A 23,738-nucleotide genomic window follows, 5' to 3' on the forward strand; every position below is an offset into this window, starting at 1 on the left:
GCTGAAAGGGCCCGAATGCTTTCAAAAGAGCAGGTAGTTTTCACCAGTGCCCCAGGAGTCACACAGGGATGGGCAGCCTCTGCAGGGTGAGCTCCTCTGCAGGGATCTCATGGGCAGAGACCACGGCTCTTCCCTGCACTCCCACCAAGCACCACAGAGCTGGGGGACCCTCCAGTAGCTCACAGTAAAACACAAACGCTTTGCTGGTGACCCAGGTGCTGATGAGTGAAGAGGGTGGAAGTGATTTTTCCCCTGGCCTATGCTCTCACTCAGTAATACCAATGATGTAACCAGACAGCTCTTTCACACCCACTGCCACTGGTTTCCCTCTCATTTTGCAAGTATTTAATTCTGTATTGCACAAGCAGAGGGCTCTTGGTGACAAATCTGGAGGCAGGGCTGTCAGTGATGGTCAGATTTGCAGGGATACATGCACTACTGACTGTATCTAAGCTACATTTTAAGGAAGAGCAGGACATGGAGAGTTAACATAAAGCACTTCCAGCGGCATCCCATAGAGCAACAGACAACCACAAACACTACTTAATATATTAGGGACTGCTGCAAAAGCAGGCCAGGAAGGAAGTCAAGTATCTGGAAGCCTACGCTAGGTCTTCCCAGCAGCATGAACATCTGCCATAAATTCTAGGTTACTGCAGGCATGTGTCACACAGAGACAACAAGGCTTTTGCCTTCAGCAAGCTTCAGCTCAGAGAATTCTTAACTGGTGTTTGTGCTTGACAGCACAGCTTTAATAACATTAGCAGCACTAGAAGTAGGAACAAAACGTAAGATCCAAAGCTACACGTAGTCACACTTTAAATTAAAGAGGCCCAAGAAGGTAGCATAGGCATTTATTACTCCTCCTTCTCATCAGGATGATCAGTTCCAAATGCTGCCAGCAGGCAGTGGGCACCTACAACAGCTTTAGAAACAGGGCCTCTTGCACTTCTGAAGACATCATTCTGAGCATCACCTTATGGTACTGGCTTTGATATCACATTTTGGGAGCTTCAGAATTAATTGGGGAAGCAATAACTCTAAACACAGTGAGCCTGTCTGATCTCTCCCCTGCTTGAAGTGTGGGCATATGCAGGACATTTCCAGTGTGCATCCCCTTCCCTGCATCCCAGGGTGAGCAGGAAAGCCCCCACTCTGTTCCCATGAGGGACACCCAGGGCTGGGAGGCAAAGGGAGGTTTGAGGAGCACCATAAGGACAAGACCAAGTGGGGATGGTGAAGAGGAGGGACGGTGTGATGGAAATGGAGAGCACGAATTTCTGTGCTGTCCCTTGCAAGCACTGTTGGTGCCACACTGGAGTGTGTGTGAGTGTGTGTGAGAGTGTGTGTGTGAGTGTGTGTGTGTACCACTCTGCAGGTGGCCTTTCCATGGGCACCCTGGTCCCCACTGAAAGGATGCTGTGGGTGTGAGGGTGGCTGGAGGAGACCGTTTTTGTGGCAGAGTAATGAATGTGATTAAATCACCTCTTCCTCCTTCTGCCTGCCTTCCCCTTCCCTTTCTCCTCTGTGTCCAGAGGAGCCCAGGAAGTCATGGGACAGTTCCGGTCCCTGAGGGGCCACGGGCTGCCATCCATCCGTCCGTCCGTCCGTCCGCCCGCCGTCCGTCCATCCCACTCTCGGTCCCGCGGCCGCAGCCTGGCGGTCCGGCGGCAGTGCGGAGCGCTCCGGGAGTTTCCTGCTGCCGCCCGGGCACCGCTTCTCAGCTCCGGGTGGGCAGGACACCCCTCCCATCTGCGGGGCATCTCGTGCAAGCGCCAGCGCCCCAAAGCCGCCCGCAGCGCTCCCCCCTGTCCCGCCGGGCGCTGCTCCCCGGGGCTCCCCTCCGCGGAGTGCGCACTGCCCGGCCGCAGAGACGCGGAAAAATAGAAAATCGTGGACATGCCCGCACGAGCTTTCATTCCCTTCTTCCCACTTTTTAATCTTTATAACAGTTGTTATAAACTAGCCCTGCCTCGGGACTTTGCCATGCTCTGAGCCCGAGGGAGGTGAAAGTGGGAGAAGAGGGTTGGAGCGATGGGATGGATGAAATGCAGTCAAAGTTGGTTTCCCCCCCCGACCCCGCCCCCGCTCCTCCAATTCAAAATCAGGAATTACTGCCCGAGGAGCGGATTCTCCGTTTTATGGGCTCGTAAAAAAAAGTTTTCAAAGCCTAATTTCTACCAGATACATTGATTTTCCGTTGAAAACAGAATTAAAACAATAAGCGCGAGTAGGTGCCATTAAAGCTAAACCATCTCTGGCCGTTAATCACGGGAGAGAAGGATTAGAAAAGTCAGTGAAGGAGCACTAGGTTTAAAACGCAAAAATCCGGAGTTTAGGAAGAGTAAGTTCAGAGGGGGTTGAAGCGGCTTAAGAAACAAGGGGAAACTCTTAATAAGAGTTAAAATCCAGTGTCAGGTTACTTGTCGATATTGCGAGGAATACGCCGTTCCTGTAAGGGATTTGTGGTTGTGAAATGCATCCCTTGCTAAAATACCGTTTGATGTTCGTGTCGAAGAGAAAACCAAAACAATATTTTTCCTTTTAAGTCCCGATTTCAAAACAAAAAAACAAACTCCAGCCAAACCAAAATCAAGAAAAGAAAAGAAAACAAAACAACACACCAGAAAAATCCCACTAAATATCCAACCGCAGCCTTGAAGAGTTTTCCTGGAGATATTTGCTTCAAACCTCACAGGCGCAGTACCCCTGTGTTCCCGAGGTCTCCCTGCCCTCCCTTCCCCCTTTTCTGCTGCTTGGATGGTCGGCAATGCCCGACTAAATAATTGCTAGAATTCGGGGAAAAAAAAAAAAAAAAGAAGAAGCAGGGAAAAAAAAAAAAAAGCCGAGAAAATGCGCACCAGCATTCAGGTGCTAACCTACTTATTTGAAAGCAATTTATTTTCCATTTTGCCCGTTTTCCCCCTTTAAAACAGAACGCTGAAAGAAAGAATAAGTGCTTTAACATTTCAGTGTTGTGCTCTGGTAATTACTTTTTCACTTTTCCCCTAAGTTCCAATGTGAAAACCTCACAGGGGGGTCTTTGCTGTAGCAGGGCTACAGTTCCCAATCCCAAGCGCAAGATCTGCAATTACAAACCCATTCGGTGCCCTTCCCTATCATTAATATGCACAAAATCCTGCTGCTAATCTTATAATCTGTTTTGTTTCATCAATTGCTTGCCTAGCACCAGGCGGGAAAGAAAAAGAGAGAAAGAAAAAGAAAGAGGAGAAGAATAAAGCCGGAAAATCACGGAAAGCTTCGGAAAGTAAACGGAAAAGCCAAATAAATCGGATTTTATTTTTGATACAGCAAAAATCGTTAAGACTGTTTAAAGGAAGCGGGATTTTCCGCTAGAGGGGTGGGTGTCAGGGAAATTTAAGGAAAAATCGGAATATATCCAGCACTATATTTGCATATTCGATTTCTCCGCGTACGGGTCACGAAGTTCCTTCAGCAGTCAGCTGCGGAGGAGGGAGGGGGCGCGTAAACACCTCGGGAGAGTGTATTCCCATCCCTTCTGTTCGCCGAGGGGGAGGAGGCGCCGAGCGCGGGCGAGCCGTGGGTGCGGACCCGGGGGCGCCCCCCCCGCCCCCCGCGCTGCCTTCCGCGGGCTGCTCACGCCCGGCCATTCAGACTTCGGTAAAACAATGAAGACATTAGTTTTTGAAATCGTCCTCACCCTACTCCTCCCTCCCCCCCGCTCCCTCTTCCTGCGCGGTATTAAGGGAATAAAACAATCTCCACCACACGCGTCCTATTGAGATAAATGTAAAAATTATGCCAAAAAAAGAAAAAAACCCACCCCAACTTGCAACAAAAAAACAACCCCAAACAGCCCTTATCTCATATATCTTATTCTCCGTGCCCCGCGCCAGGCCCCGCCGCCGCCTTGCCGTGCACCTGATGATTTATTAACGCAATCTGCGGGGAGAGCGACACGCGTGCCCGGCTACGGCTCGTCCCAGCTCATCTCCTAAGTAATTGTTTCTCATTAGTTCTGATAATGTTTTAATAGTGCTGCCCATAATTTAGTCAGCCTGGAATTAATAACGGAGGGTGTCCTGAAACGCGCGGGGATGAGGGGGAGCTGCAGTATAAGCAGGTAGTCTTTAATTAATCAGATTAGCCCGGAGGTCCCCGCGCTGTAAGGGATCCCCCGGCGCAGCGCCTCGGACAGGACCCGGGTGGCGGAGGGGGAGAGAGGGGGGTCGGCCCGGGCTGCTCATCCCCGAACTCCGCGCAGGGGCCGCGGGGGGCTCTGCCGCCGGCCCCCGCCCGCCCCGCGCTCCCGGGGCCGCCCCGGCGGACAGGGACGGAGCGGAGCGGCTCTCCCGCTCCCTGCGCCGGGCCCCGCCGCGTCCCCGCCGTTCCCGGGGGAGCCGCGGAGAGGCGCTCCCACCGCCCCCGCGCTCCCTTCCCTCGCGGCTCCCACGCGGGCCGGATGGTGGGGTTCTTCCTCCCCCCTTTTCCTCTCTCCTTAATTAAACCAAAAAAAATCCCAAATAAGTGAAATCGCTGCTCGGAGACGGAGGGGAAACACACTGAGCTGGGAAACGGGGGCAATAAGGCACTGTGGTTCCATACGTGAAATGGCCATGGAGGCGGTGAGAAATGAAACTAAAAAACAACTGTTTTCTATTTACAATTTTAAATAAACAGAACAGCCTTCCCCGCGGTGTTTGTCTAAGTGCAGCAGCATTGCTGCTGTGTAGGTCATGAAAAGGTTGGTGCATAGTTTAAAACTTCCCATTCTGTTAATTTCTTAAAGAACAGTCGTTCATAGTCTGAGCACAAAAGCTCATGATTTAATGAGGAACAGAAACAAAATCTCTGATTGTTGGTGTTTCAAACTTCATTGGAGTCCTCTGGCAACCACAAGTTGATCCTCTGCAGCTTCAATACCCTTTAGCCCTCCATATAAGAGTACATGCTGAATAGAGGACAATGCCTGGTTGTTATGTTTATTTACCCTTACTACAAGCTGGGTTAACCTCTTCAAAACAGCTTTACTAAGCCCGTTAACCACACAGCCCACATGATCTGTAGCCGTATCCCTAATGTGATGTAAATCTGACTCGAGACCATATGCACAAGTTCTGCTGCATTGTGTCTCCAAAAACTACAAGTTTATTGCCGTCCAACCCTTCCCGGGCTGGACGCTTCCAGGAGGAAACTCTCTGAATAGAGACTGCTTAAAAAAAAGAGAAGAAAGTCAAGAGTCCTGCATTGTTGGAGCATTATTTTTAATGGCTGTTGCACACTTACAGAAGGGCAGTGTCGGGGGAAAGCAAAGCTCACACAGGGTAAAGATTTTCATCGCAGTTATTTCAACTGGTGCGTAATTATCTGAGGCTTTCTCCTTTCTGCCAGGAGTTCTGCATCAGAGCAGGAAGAAGCACAGAAAGAAATATAAACAATTGAATTAGTTTCCATCTGCTGTTTCAACAGAGCTCAGGGCACACGTTTTGCCTTTCTCCTTTAGTGAAGTCATACTCCCACATTTGCAGTAATTACTGTGATGTCACTGACTTGGTGATGTAACTTCATTGCAGGCTATGAGTAGAACATGGGCCATGCAGGAGTGAGAGCAGTGGTTTGAGTTGGGAATAGTTTTAGTAATTAGCAATTCCAGCAAGCAAACTATGACAGATCTGCAAAATGGAAATGAATTTCTGTTTAAGCCTGCTGTCTTTAATTTTACACCCCCTTCCCCCTCCCCAAGTATTATAGTCATCTTTTAAAACAGCTACTGGGGCCCCATGGCGAGAGCTTCATTTACCAGCTCATTTTTTCTTGATGGCTGTGGCAAGTGTAACAATGTTCTGTGCCTGCTTCAGTAATGGCATGTCGATCATGCTCCCACGGAAAGTAAATGCTCCCTGGAAAAGAGAGAATATGAAGTTCCTGAGACACCTTTGGAAATTGTAGTTGACGTTTCTTGTTCTTTACAAACACATCTGTTTGCCAAGAAACATCATCTCCCTCACGAATCCTGAAGAAGTTTTAGGAGACAAACTCATTGAGACAGGGCAAGTGCATTTAAAGAAAGAAGGGCAACAAGCTCTCCAAAGGGGAGGTGAAAAGAGAGAGAAAAGGGAAGCTCGGGGTGCAGCTGGTCCATTTCAGCCTCTCTAGCCGGCAAACACTGAGGGCCAAGAACAGTGCCGGCTGGGGAGGGGCTGGCAGACACCACACCTGGGGGGCAGCTCGGCTCCCCACCTCTGGCATCACCAGCCAGCATCCATCCAGGGCTGTGCCACAGGGCAGCAGGGAAACTGCCTGCAGACAGAGGGCAAAGTCAGAAGTTTCCTTTGTCAGCAAACAGCAATGGGTGTTTGTGGAGGTGGAGGGAAGTTTCCTTGACTCGGGGGCTTGCTGAGGTTGTGCTGCTGCACCTCTCCATTGGGTCTGCTGAGCTAAAGATAGGCTGGGCCTGTGCCGAGAGCCAGGGACTGGGATGAAAGCTGAAATAACCGAGGGGGGGCACAATAATATTGCCCAAATCTCCTCTGGAGCCAAGGTAAAGCCCACCTGGGCACCACATATGGGGAATTTCCCCAAATGGATGCAGAGCTACTCTGTGTGCCTCAGCGGTGCTGATCTGAGAGTCAGGACAGGTATCAAAAGTCACTTTGTATTTCTAAGCATTTTTTGTTGGTACCATGGTGACAAGTTTAAAACAATTAACTATGAATCATAGTTAAATCTTTAACAGAAGACATATGCTTTAAATAGTGCCAAACCTGACTTGTTCCCTTAGATACTTTAATCTCCATGTATCTCTGAGGTAGGATTTGGAAGATAAAACACTGCTGAAGTTCAACAGACAAAAAAACCCCCAATCTTATTTGCAATTCTAACAGTGGTTTGACACATTAAAAAAAAAAAAAACAAACCCAAACAACAACCCCAAAAATCTGAGTACAAAGGTGCAATCTCTTCCCTGAAGAACTCAGAATTGAGCCCCAGCAGTGCAGAGGGTGGCTCTGAGAAGCACTGCACACCCTTTTAATGTCCTGCTGCAATCCATACGGGCTGGCCTTGGGTTGGACAGCGAGTAAGGCTAACCAAGAGCAAGGTATGGACCATAGCAGCACATGTGTCTGTGCATGAGCAGTGAGAGAAATGCACTGGAGAACAAACCTTTTTCTGGTTTTCATTTGAGACTTGATAATTATTAAGTAGAGGACTCCAGCAAGTAAAGTGAAAATATAACCCATTTACAAAAATATTTAGGAAATGTGTCGCTCCAGGGGCATATCTAGCTAAACTGAAGCAGTATTAATTCAATACTAAATCATGTTCTGGAATAATTAAGACAAAAATCCACCTTAAATAATAATCTAACACAAATCAATATTCTTGTATGTAAGAGCAGGCAGCATTAAAGCCATTGAAAACATAACAGTAAAAACGGTTATTTTATTCAAAGTAGATTTTCCTACTATAATTTGCAGTATTTCAGGTAGGTTTGGAGAATAGTACTGACAGGTACTCAAGGGTTGGTGCTTCAAGTTGAATTTTTTTGTGTACTGAGCAAGCAATCAATCCTACCGTACCCCAACACCCACAACAATATTATTATTACTACTATTAATAATATACCACTTCTAATTATAGGTACATCTCTGTAGTTTCCAGTTATACTTTTAAAACTTTAAAGAAAATGCAGTCTCAAACGATTAAATTTATTAACTGTTGTGAAAAAAATTAGGAACTAAGTAAACATTTTGTGACATAGGACTTATTTCTTATTTGAAATAATTCAGGTCTATGCAGTGATCACAAACTGCAAGGTACATTTATCATTTACTTGCCCTTTTTTTCTGTAGGCATTCAGTAATGCCTATTCAGTAACAGCTAATTCAGTAACAAAATAGAGTAAAGCTGATTCAGTAACAGCTATTGCTTACAGAAGAAATTTGCATGTGGGATGACAGTCATAAGTAGAAATACGTTGAAGCCTCAAATAATCCTTCCTAGTTCTGTGAAAGGCTGACGTAGGAGTACAGCTATCCCAAGTACCTGCAATGGTTTGCAGGAAGAGATGGGTGCCTTGCATTGTCAGTTCTGATCTCTGGTGGTCCGAACCATGGCTGGGAGGGTCTCAACTCTTCCACTGACTGGATACAGAATGATCTAAAGTCAGATACCCGTGCAGGTACCTAAGCTGTACCATGATGAATCTGGGCCAGAATGTCTTCTTTATAAAGCAAGAGTTAATTAAACACCATGCTTGCCCTCTCTTTGTTAAAGTAACATGTTTAAAAGGAAAACAGGATAATGATGTGTACATGGACACACAAACACTGAGCCACGTGAGAAACACAGTACATTTCCTGCTTGTCAGTGTGCAGCTGTACTGCGGGTTGCTAGGAATTTGAATTCTTGAAGGAAAAAATTGCCTTTTTTTTTCCCTAACAGCAAAGGGTAACATGAAGTTGGCTTCTCTGCCTGTTCACTCTGAGGCTTATTTTCCTCCTGCTAATTTGCAGTGTTGAGCTAAAGTCCAGAAAAAGAAACTAATTTTAATGCTATTGAATATACCCTATTCACTGACTCTCTTTGCACCCACAGGTTTCAACAGATAGGAAATACCAGTAATTACAGCTTTGTCCCCATGCTCTCTTTTCCAATTCTGCTAGACGAAATTTGCCTCTAGCATTCTTTTGATTTTCTCTCAGATGAATATAAAGAAAACAAGACTTTCTATAAACACCATTTGCTTTGATAGCATTAATCTGGGGATTAATTTAGCCATAGATCTAAATTTTGTTTTTGGCTAATTTTCTCAACAATCTCACACTTCTAGTCTGTACTTAGATTTCCAGTAGTTCTGCTGTGGGACCAAGGGCCTGCTCTTAAGGAAGCTTGCAGCATGAACAGGAACAATGGCAGGTGGGTAAAGCAAGGCTGGGATATACATCCATTGCATTTGGTGGCTGTGGTTCTTGCTCACCGTGCAATCATATAAATCATTCAGAGGGAGCCTTTTCAGAAACCTGTAAAGGGACTCTGCCATCAGGCTAATCAAATGTGTCAGACCTGCCTTGGGAAGAGACAGGCCCTCCAGGTAGAGGCTGATGGAGAAGTGGGGAGGTGGAGCACGCAGGAGGCAGAGCTGCAGATGGTGGCCACAGCTTCGGGGTGACAGTACCTGGATGCAAAAAACTCAGCTGGGATGAGAAGGAGGGGAATGGAGGACAACTGTGGCACTCACCAGACAGCGCAGCCCCACTGAGGAATGGGCAGGTCTGTGGGCCAAAGACAGATTTGTGTGCCCCTGTTTAAAGTTACACAGCACAGATTCTGTGCTGTGCTTATTCAGTGCCATCCTGAATGCAGCCACACAGAGAATGCGCTGCAGGCAAAGCCCTGTGAGAAATAGGGTGATGTTGGTCTGCAGTGTATGGGAGCTGTAAGGGCACTTTGGCTGGTCCACACTGCACAGCTGTGAAGGCAGCACAACACAGCAGAAGGGTTTGTAAATACAAAATGTCTGTGCTCCCTCAGCCTGATGGCTCTACAGCTTGGTCAGGGCAGACTACCAAGGAGGAATCAAGGAAGAAAGTGAATGGGCAGTGTTCCCTGTTTGGGTCATCATTCAGACCATCTAAAAGTCCTTCCCAACTGAGTGACAAGCAAGGAAAGACTCAAGGTTTTTCCTTCTGGCATGAAGTATTATTCACAGTGACATTTAAAGCTCTATTTGGACAGTAGTAACATTTTTGAAAAATAACAGCAATCTATGCAAGATGCAGGCCAGGCTGAGTAAGGCTTTAACAGCTCTACTTCAAATGTCAGTATATACTAAAGTGATGTGAGGATGGGAAAAAGAAGATTTAGCAAATATAGAAAACAACTGCAAGTGAATTAAAATTATAGACACCTGTTAGGGGCTTTTGTTGTTGTCGTTGCTGTTGTTTTTTTCCTCTCAGAGGTAATGGCAAATGATAGTCTTGGAAAAATGGAAATTGACAATGGTCAGCTCCAAGTGATGCAAGGATCCAGCCCACAGGCAAGAGAAGCCATTAGGCATAGCTGACAGAGAACAGTCATTTTCACAGGTCAGGGCATGAAGGTACAGGCTTGTGATAAAGGAGGGCAAATCAGTTGTGCAATAAGAATAACAAATGCAACAAATTTCCAAGTGGTTGTGGAGACACTGAAGAGATGCAGAACCAAACTTTGTAGCACACAGGTCTGGCAGATTTTATGCTTGTATCATATGAACTTCCTATTAGATAAATGCAGCCACTCTAGCACAGCTCAGACCTAGCAAAGTTCAACATGTAATTGAGAGTTCTTCTTTGACAACTTAGAATACAACCCTGGCTGCATGCTGCCATGAATCTTGAAGATGGCTCTTGTTATCTATATGTCATCCTTAAAGATCTCCTTTATCTATAAGAAATGACATGTATCAAGTCACAGAAAAAGTCTCAACATTGGTCTGTCATTTTCCATGGCAAAAGATGAACACATGAATGCAGTGTTTCCTAGAACAGGAAGATCTCCTCTCTTTGTGTGTGTCTCTCCTGTATTTGGGAACATTTACTTTATGAAACTTTTGGGAGTAGTTAAGAGCTTGTGTCTGTAAGACACTTCATAACCAGAGTAATACTGGTTTTTACCTTTATAGAAGTTAAATGGACAGGATTTGGGGTCCATTATACCAGTGTTGTCTGGGATCAGTATTCTCTGGTGGAACCAGGAGAGGGGAAGAAATGATACAGGTGCTAGTGTTTACCATGGGTATAATGGAATTGTGTTAAATGTGGAACTGTGTTGACTTTGACTACACAGGGGATGGACAGGATGGCAAGTGAGGTACCCTGATGTTTTTCCATAAGATCAGGGAATGTAAAGTTTTATATACTTCTTCATCTGTACTGAAACCTTTTTATGTGATACACAATGTTACACAGGGTTTTACCCTCACCATATTTTATTTCTTTATGTACTGCTGGATTAAGGAGAGAAATAAGCAGGGTAAAGCTATCATGATACAGAACATTCAAGGCACCTCTTACTACTGTGACACAATTATCTCTGAGTTGTGTATGGAAGTACTTGAGTTAATTAAAGTCAAACAATAATTGTTCTGGGACATGTGGGACAGTGACGAGACAAGCTAGTCCCCTTTGGCTGGCAATACAGAAGTATTAGATGTACTCCTGCACCTGCCAATGCTTGCAGCTTTTTCCTCAGCATTTGCCCTATGTGGTTACCTGTGCCTCTAACCACATCCATCCCAATGACTGCAATGAGCTCACTAAGAGGGTTACTGCAGACCCTCAGTTCTTAGACCACTGTAATCTATTAATCACCTGCATTGGTACTGAATATGAAGATTGTATGCAAAAGTATGCATGAAAATAAGAAAGGATGTAAATTTTGAAGTACCAAATAACTTCTGTAAATTCCAAAAAGTGTGCTAGCTCCTTGTCTGTTGGCAGATGTGACTCCAAGCACAAGCACCAGTTTTGACATCTCTGTGCTCTCTTTTTGGAACCACTGCTGTGGTTCCACTCAATCATTGTGCAGCCTTTGCTGATAAACCTTTGATTTGATGCCTTGATCTCATAATACATGTAGCCAACAACTTTAACTCCCATGTGACAGTTGCCAGGATTTTCTCAAAGATATTTATATAGGTTACATTAAGAACGTGGCTCGTCCACAGCAGAAAGAAAAACCCAATTGTCCTGCATCAGATGAAAGAATATAACTAATACTGCTAGGTTAATTTGTTGTGTGTGTCCACACATGGGCTGTCCTAAGTCACTGTGTAGAGACAGCTGACTCTTTCAAAGGCAGCTTACTCTGGGAATCTATTAAGGGTACTTAGATGGCAGGCTTGCAGGTACTAGGGGGTCCTGGGAGTAGGTATGGCTTTGGCATGGGGGACACTCTAGTTAGTTAGGCCAGTGAAAAAAAAGGAAGAGCAAGACAAGATAATGTGCCAGGAAACTGCAATATGGCAAAGAAATCACCTGCTGCTGAACTTTGAATTAAGTATTGGTCTAAAACAGGGATTATGTGACGCTTATGAAATTGCCCCAAACCCCTTTTCCACTACTCAGGGGATTACTGACTGTATGACAGTCTCACAAGTGAGGGGAGGTCCTTGGACAGTACTCTGCTGTCACACAGTTAGAAATAGTGCCCCACTGAGGGCTGGGGCACTGGGTTTTTTCCAACTACTTTTCTCAGCATTTTTGCAATACTTTCCTTTGCAGACCACATCCTTGCAGAGTGTGTGGCAGTCTGGTTATCCCCTTGTCCTACTGGGCTGTTTTTGGAGGGGATGTGCACCTGGGACATGGGGGAAAGGAGCATAAGGGAATCAACAAGCCAGCCACCCTTCTCTCCTCCACCCCCTTCATCATTAGGAGATGTCGTGAGTCAAACAGAGCTCCCACACTGCTCGGGCAGCACGGGCCAGAGGCTGGTGTGAATACAGCCTTTGTGTAAACAAGCAATTATGTAAGTGCCCTTCCAGCCCCGGTGACCTGTGTCAGCACTCGTGGGCAGATGCCAGGCCAAATGGAAATGTGCAGAAGGGGTGATGCCAGCTGGCCAGGGCAAACCTTGTGTACCTCCTAACCCGTACAGACAAACGGCCTCAAGTCCACAGACACAAGAAATCTTTGATCCACAGTTATCTGAGAAACATGAGTTCTTTCCATGGTAATCCAGTGTCTCACCCACTTCTGAAACCCAAAGGTTTAGTTATGACTTTTTAGAGACACCAAAAATGCAAGGAATAAATGCACTAAAATCTGCTTGGGTCTGAGAACGTTGCCTCTAATCCTGTACAATATTAGCTGTTATAAGGCAATAAGAGTTTTGTGTTCTGCAAGCAGGGCAGATTTGGTCTTCTGAGGAGGGAAGGGAGCAGGTGGATGGCAAAGGCTCCCCCTAAAAAGCATGGCATTCATGAAGATAATTCCCCTGGGATTAATGAAAACACACGTTGTTTGAGTGACTCCCTGCAGAGGAAATTTGGAAGTCTTTGCTTTGGGGCTTAAAAAGATCGCTTGGATTTGCTTACAGGTAATGAACAAAGGAGAAGAGGAGCCTGGTCACAGCAAATGGCGTTGGGTCTGTGCCTGGGGGAGGAGTGATTGTCCTCAGTACAAAGGAATGATTTCTCTTGAAACAGAAGGTTGAGACCATATTTTTGGGGAAGTCAAGAGCTAACAGCTGTGATGGTGCTGAATGCAGGTTTAATTAATTTTTTTTCTTCTGCAAGTTGTAGCCAAAGAGCTGTCATAAAGAGCTGGGTCATGATTCTACCTACTCATAATGAACTTCCAAAGGTTAGTGAGCTGCTAGGAGGTGTTCAGGGAAATCTGGGTCAACTGAGAGTATGTTCCAGACTGTGACAAGATAATGCCTCTCTCCCTCTCTGCTCAGGCCTGTCCTGCCTTCAGAACAGGCTCACACATAATTCTGGCTTTCTTTAGGTGTCTCTGCAGTAGGTAGAAATGCCCAAATAAACAGTGCAGTCACATATGACAAACTGAAGGCTTCACAGGCAGTGAGCTGTATGGACAAAGCTTTTTGGGCCACATATTTCCACAGCCTCTCCTCTGGACCTTTTCACATTCACGTCTTTTCTTTAACAACATTATGGGTGGAAAGACACTTGTACACAAAATCTTTGGGGAAAAGACGAGATCCCTGAAGAGGTTTGTCAAAGATATCTTCTTGGCAAGAGGAGACGCTCACTGGGTCTCTGATCTGTTGAAGCGTGCATAGGGAGGGAATTCTGCAAAGTATTGTCATCATTAAGTTTCTGCAGCCTTTTTGCTGATATGTAGAAAACATTAGAAATCACTACCTTTCGTTTCTTTTTGCCAGTGTAATCTTCCACTGGAGTAGAAGTAGTCAGCGAGTTCAGAGCACAAATCAGTTTGTAAAGCCAGAAGCAGGCCTGTTTGTTTGAGATAGGCTTCTGCCTCTAGGAGCAGATGGAAGGACACAAAAGGTCAAGAAAGAAAGAGCAACAACCACATGAAATAGAGATTGATTTTTGCCTCAAATAACTCCTGAGCAGCAGTGCAAGAACTCTGACAGAAGAAACCCTTTCTAAAGCTCAACAGGTAGAAAGGACTTTGTGATCCTTCAAGTCCACAGTGGGGCAGGAAAGATGAAGAACAAGGACCTACAAGGTCCTTCATTTCTTCTCCACCTGGCAGTACTGTTTCCAGCCCATATATAAGGGTTCTGCCCTGCTGTGTGAGCCAGACAAGCTGTTTTTCCATCTTACAATCCCCCAAGCTCCCTGAACCACCAGGGACAGCCCTTTTCACTGGGATGGGCCTGGAGATGCTGCTTGGTCCAGCGCCAGAAACTCCCCAGGCCACCAAAGTCTCTCCCTCTGCCTGAGCAAAAAATCTATTTAAGATCCCTGAATGAAAGGCAGACAGGAGGGTTTTTTATTGCTGTCTTTGCATTTTCTTTCGTTACCTTCTTATTGTGGTTGCTGCCTTCCTGTGTGCTCCTCTAGAGCAGGAAGGAAAAAAAACTAATGAAGCGGAGGAAAGTTCTAGAAATCAGGAATACTCTCCACTGGTTTTCATTCTCTGCCTTATACTGTATTGGGAACGGAAGAATCCTAGAGAGCACACTTGCTGCTGCCAAGCAAATCTTTATTTTATAGCACAAAAGCAGCTTCCTGGACAAACAGCCTATCCAACCATGCATTTTTCCTCCCTAGTGAGCATCACGGTTATTATATGGAAAAGTGAAAAGCAGCTGATATTAAGACTTTAGGATCCTCAGATGACCTTCATTTAGTAATTTGGAATTAACTTGAGGTTTATAGTCATGGAAGTGATTTGTTAAATATAAACTAGAAAATGCAATCTGAAAGTAAATGACTACAGGGTACACAGACAGCATTCGATACTGAAGGGAAAGGTAGCTGTAAAATACAATGGAGTTGAGGAAAATAATAATAGCGAGGCTTGTTCTGTCAACAAGCATGGAATTGCCCATATTTTTGTATTCTGTGTTCTTTCTAGTTTCAGATTCATTTTCTAAATAGGATTGAACAGCCATTTTTTACTGTGATTCCCTATTTCAACCGGCAGAGCTTTTGCAGACAGCCACTCCAGCTCCCTGAAAAAGCTGGCTAGCACAGAGAGGAGTGAAAAGGCAGCAAGACTGCTGCTACTTAAATTAACTGAAACAATATTTTGGCCGTACCGGCTTCTGAATTCCCTCAGTAAGGCTTAAAAAGAGCCATCTGGTCAGAACATTACCTCTCCAGTTAGAGCCTGCTTTGGAAATTGAAATGAGGCTCATGAGCACTCGTTAATGCTTTTGAAACAGGGATTTTGGAGGTGAGTGGTTGCCTTGGTGTGTTGCTTGGTGCAGAGCGGGTTTTGGCACGATGGTGGGCAGGTGTCTGCAGTGTTGGGTGTCTTCCCACTCCATGCTCGTAGCAAAGCAGTGCCTGCGCTGGGTATGTGCCGACACAGCAGGGCCCTTCCAAAAGCAGCTCACCCTGCATTTACCTCCTCGAGCCGGCAAGGATGGAGGAGTCGTGCCTTGCTGGGGAGCAGCCCAGAGAGCTGCCATCCTCTGCAGGGCTTGTGTCCCCCGGGACAGGAGCAGCTGTCCCCTCCAGGGGCTACCTCCGGGTGGAAAGGCTATGGAGGCGCACAGATCCATCCTGCTCCCGGCTGATGGCGAAACTTCTCCCCGCGGGAAATAGCAACGTGCCATCCGAGTCCTTCTCCCTCTGTGTTTTGGACACAGGTCTTTAATGAGCGGAGGAAAACAGATTAGGAGCCACTGAATGCCTGCTGGGGAGTGGAAAGGGTGGAAGCTGGCAAGAAAATGTTTTTGTATGAGTTTCTGCCCTGCTTAGACGCTTTTGCAGCTCCGTGTAGTAAAATCTGTCTCCTTTTCTCCCCACCTGGCATAACTCCCTCAGGACTGATTGCACCAATGTAGGAACCAGTACAGCACAAGCAATTAGCTAATACAGCCCCTTCTGCTCTATTGTAGAGGCTCAAAATCCACCCCAGATGGATCTTTCTAAGAGAAATGCCTTCAACCATGACACAAAACACATTTATAAAGTATTTTTCAAATACTAAAAGTGTACTGGGAATTTTTGAGTGCTAATATGAGCTCCCTTGATCTCAGTTTTGACATTAAAATTTCATTTGGCCACTTTTTAAAGACAAACAACATAACCGTGGCCCATGCTTAAATCCCACTAGCAGTCTTCATCTTTGCATAGAGATGCACCTGAGCCTAGACTTCTTAAGGCTGGTGCTCCTTAAATTTATCAAAATTCCTGAATCCCCCACTCTGCAGTGAAAAGAACACACATTGTCTAACTGACATAAAGGACAGCACATGCCCTGACAGAGCTGCAGCCCTGCACACACAGAGGCACCCTGTGCTGCCACTGCCGCCCTGGGATGGGATCTAGCTTGGCTGGTGGCACCTCAAAACTCAGCAGTCTGTCCTGAGCAAGGGGACTGCGGGCCTGGGCTGCTCCCTCCCTCCCAGCTCTCCATAAAGCCCCGAGATATAATGCCCTGTAAAGTGCAATATAATCCCTGGGGACTGATAGGGTTGGGTACAGCCCGGTGCCAGAGGGATGCTCCCATGCATCCCTTCCAAGAGGCATCCCTTGGAGATGGTCCCACTTTCCTAGCAGCCACGGGCTGGATTGAGACAGGGTGGATCCCACTTGGCTGGGGAGCCCTCCTGGGGTCCATGGCACAGCCAGGAGGGGGAAGAAAGTTGGGGCAGACCTCCCTGTAAGGCGGTGGGAGCTGGAGCTGGCCGAAGCACGAGGGCGCATCGTCTCTAAGATACGGTGGCTTGGGGTAGCTTTTCCTAAACAAAGAGCATTATAAGAGAGCCACTGCTGGAAATTTCCATTCCTTTGTTGGGTTGATGCTGTGTAAATAAATGCATTCCTAAGATTTCTCATAATCCTGGAAAGGGCCATAAATGAAACTGTATAGTTTGCCAAATCACTGGAGTTCATATATATTATTCTTCAGCTGCTGGGAACATGATATACAATGGCACAGAATATAATGCAAGAAACATATGCTAAAGGTCTTCTTTAGGAGCAATCTGTGCATTTGTATGTGGCGTGTACAAATATTTATTTTGATTTGCTCTATGGGATTTAAATATTCAACCCATATTACAACTTGGATTTGTGATATACTTGCCTTAACTCTAAATAATCCTTACCTGACAGGTGACCTTAGCAGCAGCATTCAGTTATTCCTTAGTTTAATACGTGGGTGCTTTGAAAGCATTTGTAAATTAGTATGTGAGATAAATGTGTAATCAACCTTTTATTTTATTCTTCTACTTTTCCTTATATTTGAATTTTATTTAAAAGTAAGGCAATTTGGTAAGATTCAATTCCAATAATGATAGTGTGCCTGATGTATTTACACACTGAATGGCTTAAAAATGCATTTTCAATGTCTTACATTTTTGTCATATATAAACACTATCCACTTATAGAAGAGATACAGTCCTATGTCCAGTGTACTAGTAATGTAAACTCAGGAGTTACCTAAATAGTAAAGACTGTTATGTCCTCATTGTTAGAAATCAGATCTTTTCCTTAAAATAGGCTAGTAACTTCTCCTGCTAACTCGACTCCCTCAGATTCTGTTTATCTGTATTTATAAGATCACTGCCCTGTTTAATGTAGTAAAAATGGTTTGGCAATTTCTAACAGAAACTGTCCTTTAGACTACTGGAATTAGGTTTACCACCCTTCTTTTTTTTTTTTATTTTTGACCACTCTGACATCTATCTTAGACTTTGCAACGGCTATACCTGCTTTCTTTAGGATGAATATTTTAATTTTGAAAATCATATCCCCTAGTAATGCAGTTCTACTGGAAAAATATTGAAATTATGTGGAAATAACACTTTTTAAGCACTTTTCAGTTTTAGATCTCAAAGTTTTAGACAGAAGAGAACACTTAATAAATAGTTGAATAAAATACAAAGTGTACTTTTTCAACATTGGTTTCTACTTGTCCAAAATAAAACATTACCATTTATTTCCTGGACATGCCATTTTTTAGTTGCATTAGAAATGTAAAACACAGCCCCACAAGCAAAACAACCTAGAAACCAAACCAAAGCAACCCCTCAAACAGGACTATCTCCATAAGGCAAGCCCAAGGCTAGCTGGTTAGCACTCCAATTTTCTTTTGTTTGGACACTGCCACAGCAACTCTAGTTCCACAGTGCTCATCTAAGATCCTAATTTTTCCTGATCTCAGTACTCACATTTGGGGGCTACTATGTCAAAGCTTTTCAGCATCCAGGATGAAGTAGCCTGGTTCAGCCTTCTTTCAAAAGAAGATTATTATGGTAATTGTAGGTCTCAAATCAGAATAGATTATAAAAGCTTACTACTGTATTTTAATGTAAAATATTGTTAACTAAGGGCATCAAACTTTAAACCAAATTAATAGCAAACTATGATCCCAGAGACTGCAGAACAGTAACTTATCTACCACACAAACAGCTGCACAAATCCCTCACATTTATTTTTTCCAGGCTTTCAACTTTGATTAATAACATGGTAAAACCATGCAAGTCTCAACCATATTAACCACAGCTATATTTTTAGTCCTACTGACATGAACACTTTAATATAATAAAAGGGAAAGGAAAACAGAAGAGGTGTTTCATTAGGACACAAGGATTACTGAAACCGCTGTGTGGAGCATTTGCCAGGAGGTGGTAGGGGAAGAGTTATTACTCACATTTTAGCATGTCGTTAGGATGTGGAGAGAGAGGATCCCTCTGTGAGATATGTTTGCTTTGGAAAAAAAATTAAGTAATCAGACTGTCCGAGCTCTTCTCACTGACGCAGTCATAACAGCAAATTAGAAACTCAGTTAATGACTTTCCAGCATTACATGGAAAGCAATTTTTCCAATTTTGTTATAAAATTCAGTGCTACGAGATCCAGAAGTTCACATATTAACCTGCCAGTCCTTTTTTATTGATAGGTGGCTGCATGCAAAAACTATATGAAGCATGCAACCTGGTTGGTTAAAAAAATAGCCTGCACCACAAACCCTCAGCAAATTTGCTCTTGCAGCTGATTACAGAAGCTTATAACATATTTTAAAAGCATTAATGAAGAGGAAAAAAATTCCCCAAACCCAAATAACTGCCCCCCCCCGAATGGCTGATATAAACAAAACCCCTCAGCATTATGTCAATAAAATAGCAGTTTCGAAATAAATTTAAAGACTAATGCTTGCCTAACATTAAATTATTCAGTATTTAACATGTTTGGCTTAATGATTATGTGGTACTGGGACCAGAGTTAAATTTGGTCCAGTCTCCCAGTCAACTGCTCATATGACGGAGGTGTTCCTTAGATGAGTTTCTGACACTAAATTCAGCTGAATGAATAGTATTAAGCACATAATAAAAAATATTTGGCTGAGCAAGTCGTTTGACTTTTTTCTTGCTGCCTGTACCTGCCTACACACTTGCACCAGCAGTATATTTGTAACGATGCCTTTTGTGAGGGAGCCAAGCCTCGCAAATCGGAATAATGGGCGAAACCAGTCACGTATTTTTTTATTTCTATATTTGCACGAAGAAAGCTACATTTCAAAATTGAGGTGGAGACAACAAAGAGATCCAGGCATACGGCATCCTAATAGGGACCCTGAAATCACTGCTCTGGACCCAAAGAGCATAGTCAGGGCTGTGCTGGAAGCAGCCAGGTACCACAAAGGGGATGCAATAGCCCAGCAAGGAGAAGGGCAGAGCAATAGCAAATACCTTGTCACACTTTAGCTCCAGGAAGGAAGCATAATATCTGTTTTGACCTTTGCAACATTTTTAATGCACAACATCCATAGCATCAGAAATGCAGGGGGACAGGGAAGGCAGACATCCCATTTTTTTCTAACCCACTAGAAAGTGGAAAAAATGTGCAGAAAACATTTATATGGCACCAGTGAAATGAGACCCTATGCACAGTCTTATAGGTGAACTTCTCGACCGGAGGGATTTGTCTCCTTCTTGAATGCCACACAAGCACGTGTGAACTATTCCCACTCATCTGCACTCCCCATTCTGACATTGGGACTTTCCTTTTTAACTAGCCCAGGCTTGGCTAAGACTAAGATAAACATGTTTGGCTGCAACTTTTTTTTTTTCTTTCAAAAAGAGGCAAACTGGATTATAGCAAATAACCTTTAAGATAATTAACTGACAATGCCGCAACTAGCATAAAATCTTCCTTCAGGCGACCCCTAATTTAAGTATTACTGGCACAAAGTGGAGACAGATTGTGCATCACCACCGCAATATTTACATAGCAGAAACCCACAGAGCAGGAAACGTGAGACTCAATGATGCACTAAATTAGGAACAATCATATTCTAGTGTTAATTTGCTTTCTCCTCTATCCAAAATTCAGGTCCAGCAATTGGTACAAATGCACATAAAACATTCCCATTTTTAATGATTAAGAACCACAATCTGCAAGCAGTTTCTCTCAAAAGTACATTCAATTACTACTGGGCATGTTTGAGGGATCAAACCCCCAAAAGTGAAACAGGTCTACCAGTGCAGAGATTTTTTTTTAGAAACCAAAGCCTTCCTAATGCATTTATTTCTTTCTATAAATTGTGTCTGTGCAAGCAGTCTGAGTCCTCTGCCAGACTACCTGACTTTTGGTTGCAAATATTTTCCTCTGACAGTAACACTGTGATTATGCAGCGTAATGGAGAAGCAGTTTTAATTCTCCGATGCTGTAGATACTTGCAGGTACTCAAAAGGCTGCATAATCAAAGAATTGAAGTTAAAATGGAGAGGAAAGAATGGGGAGGAAGGAAAAAGATAACCATTCTATTTCTAAATAAATTGGGAAGTGATACATTTATAATATGCACTATCCAGAGACAGATTTCACAAGCAATACTCTCAGTTACAGCACTTCGTAAGATAAAAGCAAAGAGCCATCACCAACCTTTCAAGTAGAATCTTAAATATTACTCAAATTTGGTTCCACTATGGCATATTAGCAAAATATTTACCTTGCCTAATCGCTGATGTTCTTCAAAAGCAGAAATCAGTTCTTGTGCCCACTTTATTTTTTCAGGGCTCGGAGAGAACTGTTCCTGGACAACAGCAATTTGGTTGGGGTGAATCACCTGCTTACCTACAAAGAAGATTAATAACACCAGAATCATGCATCGACAAACAGATGTTCAAGCAAAATGTTCCAACCACTTGAGGCTCTCATATGCCTTGCAGACTTTCTTGCTCTCTAACTAATTATTTTACTTGGTTTATTTTATTTTTAAAACTGGAAAACAGGCAGATAGCTTTTTGACAGATTATTTTAAAAGTAAGAATACCTTGTGCTATGCTTGCATTCAGTATAGTTTGAAAAAACCCACGATTCTTTTTCCTCCCTCCCCATTTTTGATCCATACATCTTCCTTCAGTCATTTCAGGTGCAATTGTTTGTCTTGGGCAGTCAATAACAATTAAGTATAATGCATCTCAGAATCTGACTATGTAAATAACAACTCCAGCCACTCTTAAATAAGTTGTGTTAAAGTGTGTTCAGAAAATGAAATCTGAAGAAGATGACAAGAGATCAGTAGGGCTGAAAAGTTACCAGTACCCTAAGGATCATTCCCTAAATTCTCAGTATTGGTTTAGCATCATATAATCCCCAATGTTGTTTAAACTTCTGTTGCTGCAATTATTGATAGTTGCAGGTAGGCTGCAATATTTATTTAGTCACTGGTATAGCAAACAACCACCAGCAGTGCCCTGAGGCTTTATGAAACAGGTTTTTTAATCCTTTCTTGTATAAACATAAGTTAAGGAAATAAAAATAGATGTTGCCTTTTTCACTAGAGATTTTCAAACGTGAATAGACAGCCACATAATCCCTTTTAATCTGTGATTGAATTTAGCTACCTTAAAACAAATACATGTCTAATTTGTTTGACACTTTAAAAAGTGCAGCGTTTGACGTTATTAGTTCATTTCTATGGGAATTTCACAGACCGGCGGGATTTCTGTGGTTTGCTTTCAAGGTGCACTAATAAAGGGAGGCTACCGTAACTCCCAGCTTCCTTCGGAAGAAACGACTCTCCTCGGTGCCAGATAACAAAACTAGTTAGGGGGGTGAGCCTGATCCTGCAAAGCTGCCAGCAAGTGAGCAGTGCCCTGCAGACCGAGGGTCCCACGGCCCCGCCGCCGCCGCAGCCTCTTGTGCCAGCGAGATTTTTGCACTTTGCCAGGACAAGTTGGAAGTGTCAGGACCCAAGGAGGTTCCCTGCACAACGGGGTCTGCTCCCGTGTCCTTACTGCCATTAAGCCAGCTGTACTTTAGGAACCAGCCCATCACTGGATCTGGGAAGTCTCGCGCCTGAGCGCAGGAATGCACCTATTTTCCATGAAATAACCACTGCAAAAATCCCTGGATTACTTTCAGCAGGCTGCAGTGGGTCTGAGTGATAACCTGGAGTACAAAGAAACTCTACTTAATTAACTGAGCAAAGAAATAGTAGTGCTTTAGTGCTTTAGCTACCTTCCTTTGCTAAAATGCCATAAATAGCTCAATTTTATTTTTTCTTGAACAACGTTCAGTTAATGATTTTACAGACATGCAAATATTAGTTTGAAATTTTAATACCACAACTATTTAAAAAATACCTTAAATATAGTTAAAAATTTAAACCCCATTAAGAACCATAATTTTTGAAAGAAATGACACAAATAATTATTTTAAACTAATGTGTTTTATCTTAAGCCTACTCAGAGGTTTTTTAGTAATTTTAATAAAGTGTCATAATTAATAAGCTGATGATGTTCCTTATTTGTAATACAACAAATTCTCCATAGCTAAACCATTAATTCCAAAATTGAAACCTGTACAACAATTTCTTTAGAAGTCCTAAGGAGTTTAACTTTTTAAAAAAATGTTGAGTATATTTTAAATTATATTTGAATATCTCTTTAATTTTGTTATAATCTCTAATTGTAACAAAATTAAAATTTGTATTAAAAATACACATATATGACTTTTTAAAAGTATAAAGCATTTCTGTAAAAAGACGTGCTTTTAATAATGATATCTATAGTGGTAAACTATGCTTTTAATAATTAAAACACTACTGAACAATTTAGGGAGAATATAATCTAACTTTTGATTTATAGCACTTGGTCGATTTTGGTCACAGACTACCAATCCAAATAACAGTATAAGAGACGTAATGCCATGCAGGAACAGAGTAAATATTTTAAACATAATTGTTGTTATTGACAAGTTACTGAGAGAGTGCAGAATTGGAAGGCATTAAAATTTATGACCACAAAATCCTTTTTACAGTACCACTTGATATATTGTGTTTTAAATCAATACTTGTCAAGTCTTTTAGGTAACTCTATGATGGTGTCATTTCAGTCTTCTACAAAAGACTGAAAAGGAGAGGACACCTAGACTGTTTCGTATTTATATCTGCTCTCTCAGCATGTAGCACAGGACTTTTTATAATGACTAAGTCAGCTGTTAAAGCTTATGGCAAGGTTTACCTAATTTTTTACACAAACATTCCTAAAACCGATGCCCATTTATATAGGCAACACACTGATTTAAAGTCCACAGGAACTGGTAGTGTAAAACATCTTGATGAATGTCTATGGATATATAAATATATAAA

At 43.4% G+C, this 23,738-nt stretch overlaps 1 protein-coding gene across 3 annotated transcripts in view; it reads right to left on the minus strand.

Annotated features, from left to right (window-relative positions):
* Positions 1-5,229: 5,229 nt before the first annotated feature.
* The window catches only part of CLYBL (citramalyl-CoA lyase), a 164,933-nt gene continuing 146,424 nt past the window's right edge, over positions 5,230-23,738 (minus strand). The window contains exons 7-9 of one of the 3 annotated variants that reach the window (XM_084200955.1): positions 21,093-21,217; positions 5,783-5,882; positions 5,230-5,654 (exon numbers count right to left, since the gene is read on the minus strand). In XM_084200955.1, coding sequence (XP_084057081.1) covers positions 5,787-5,882; positions 21,093-21,217 — 221 coding nt within the window. In that variant the 3' untranslated portion in view covers positions 5,230-5,654; positions 5,783-5,786. Of the gene's footprint in view, positions 5,655-5,782; positions 5,883-18,791; positions 18,848-21,092; positions 21,218-23,738 lie in introns of those variants that run through there. The other 2 variants (XM_084200954.1, XM_084200956.1) reach the window with 2 other exon arrangements.

Source organism: Fringilla coelebs (genome assembly GCF_963513975.1).
Source record: "Fringilla coelebs genome assembly, chromosome: 2".
Classification (NCBI taxonomy): Eukaryota; Metazoa; Chordata; class Aves; order Passeriformes; family Fringillidae; genus Fringilla; species Fringilla coelebs.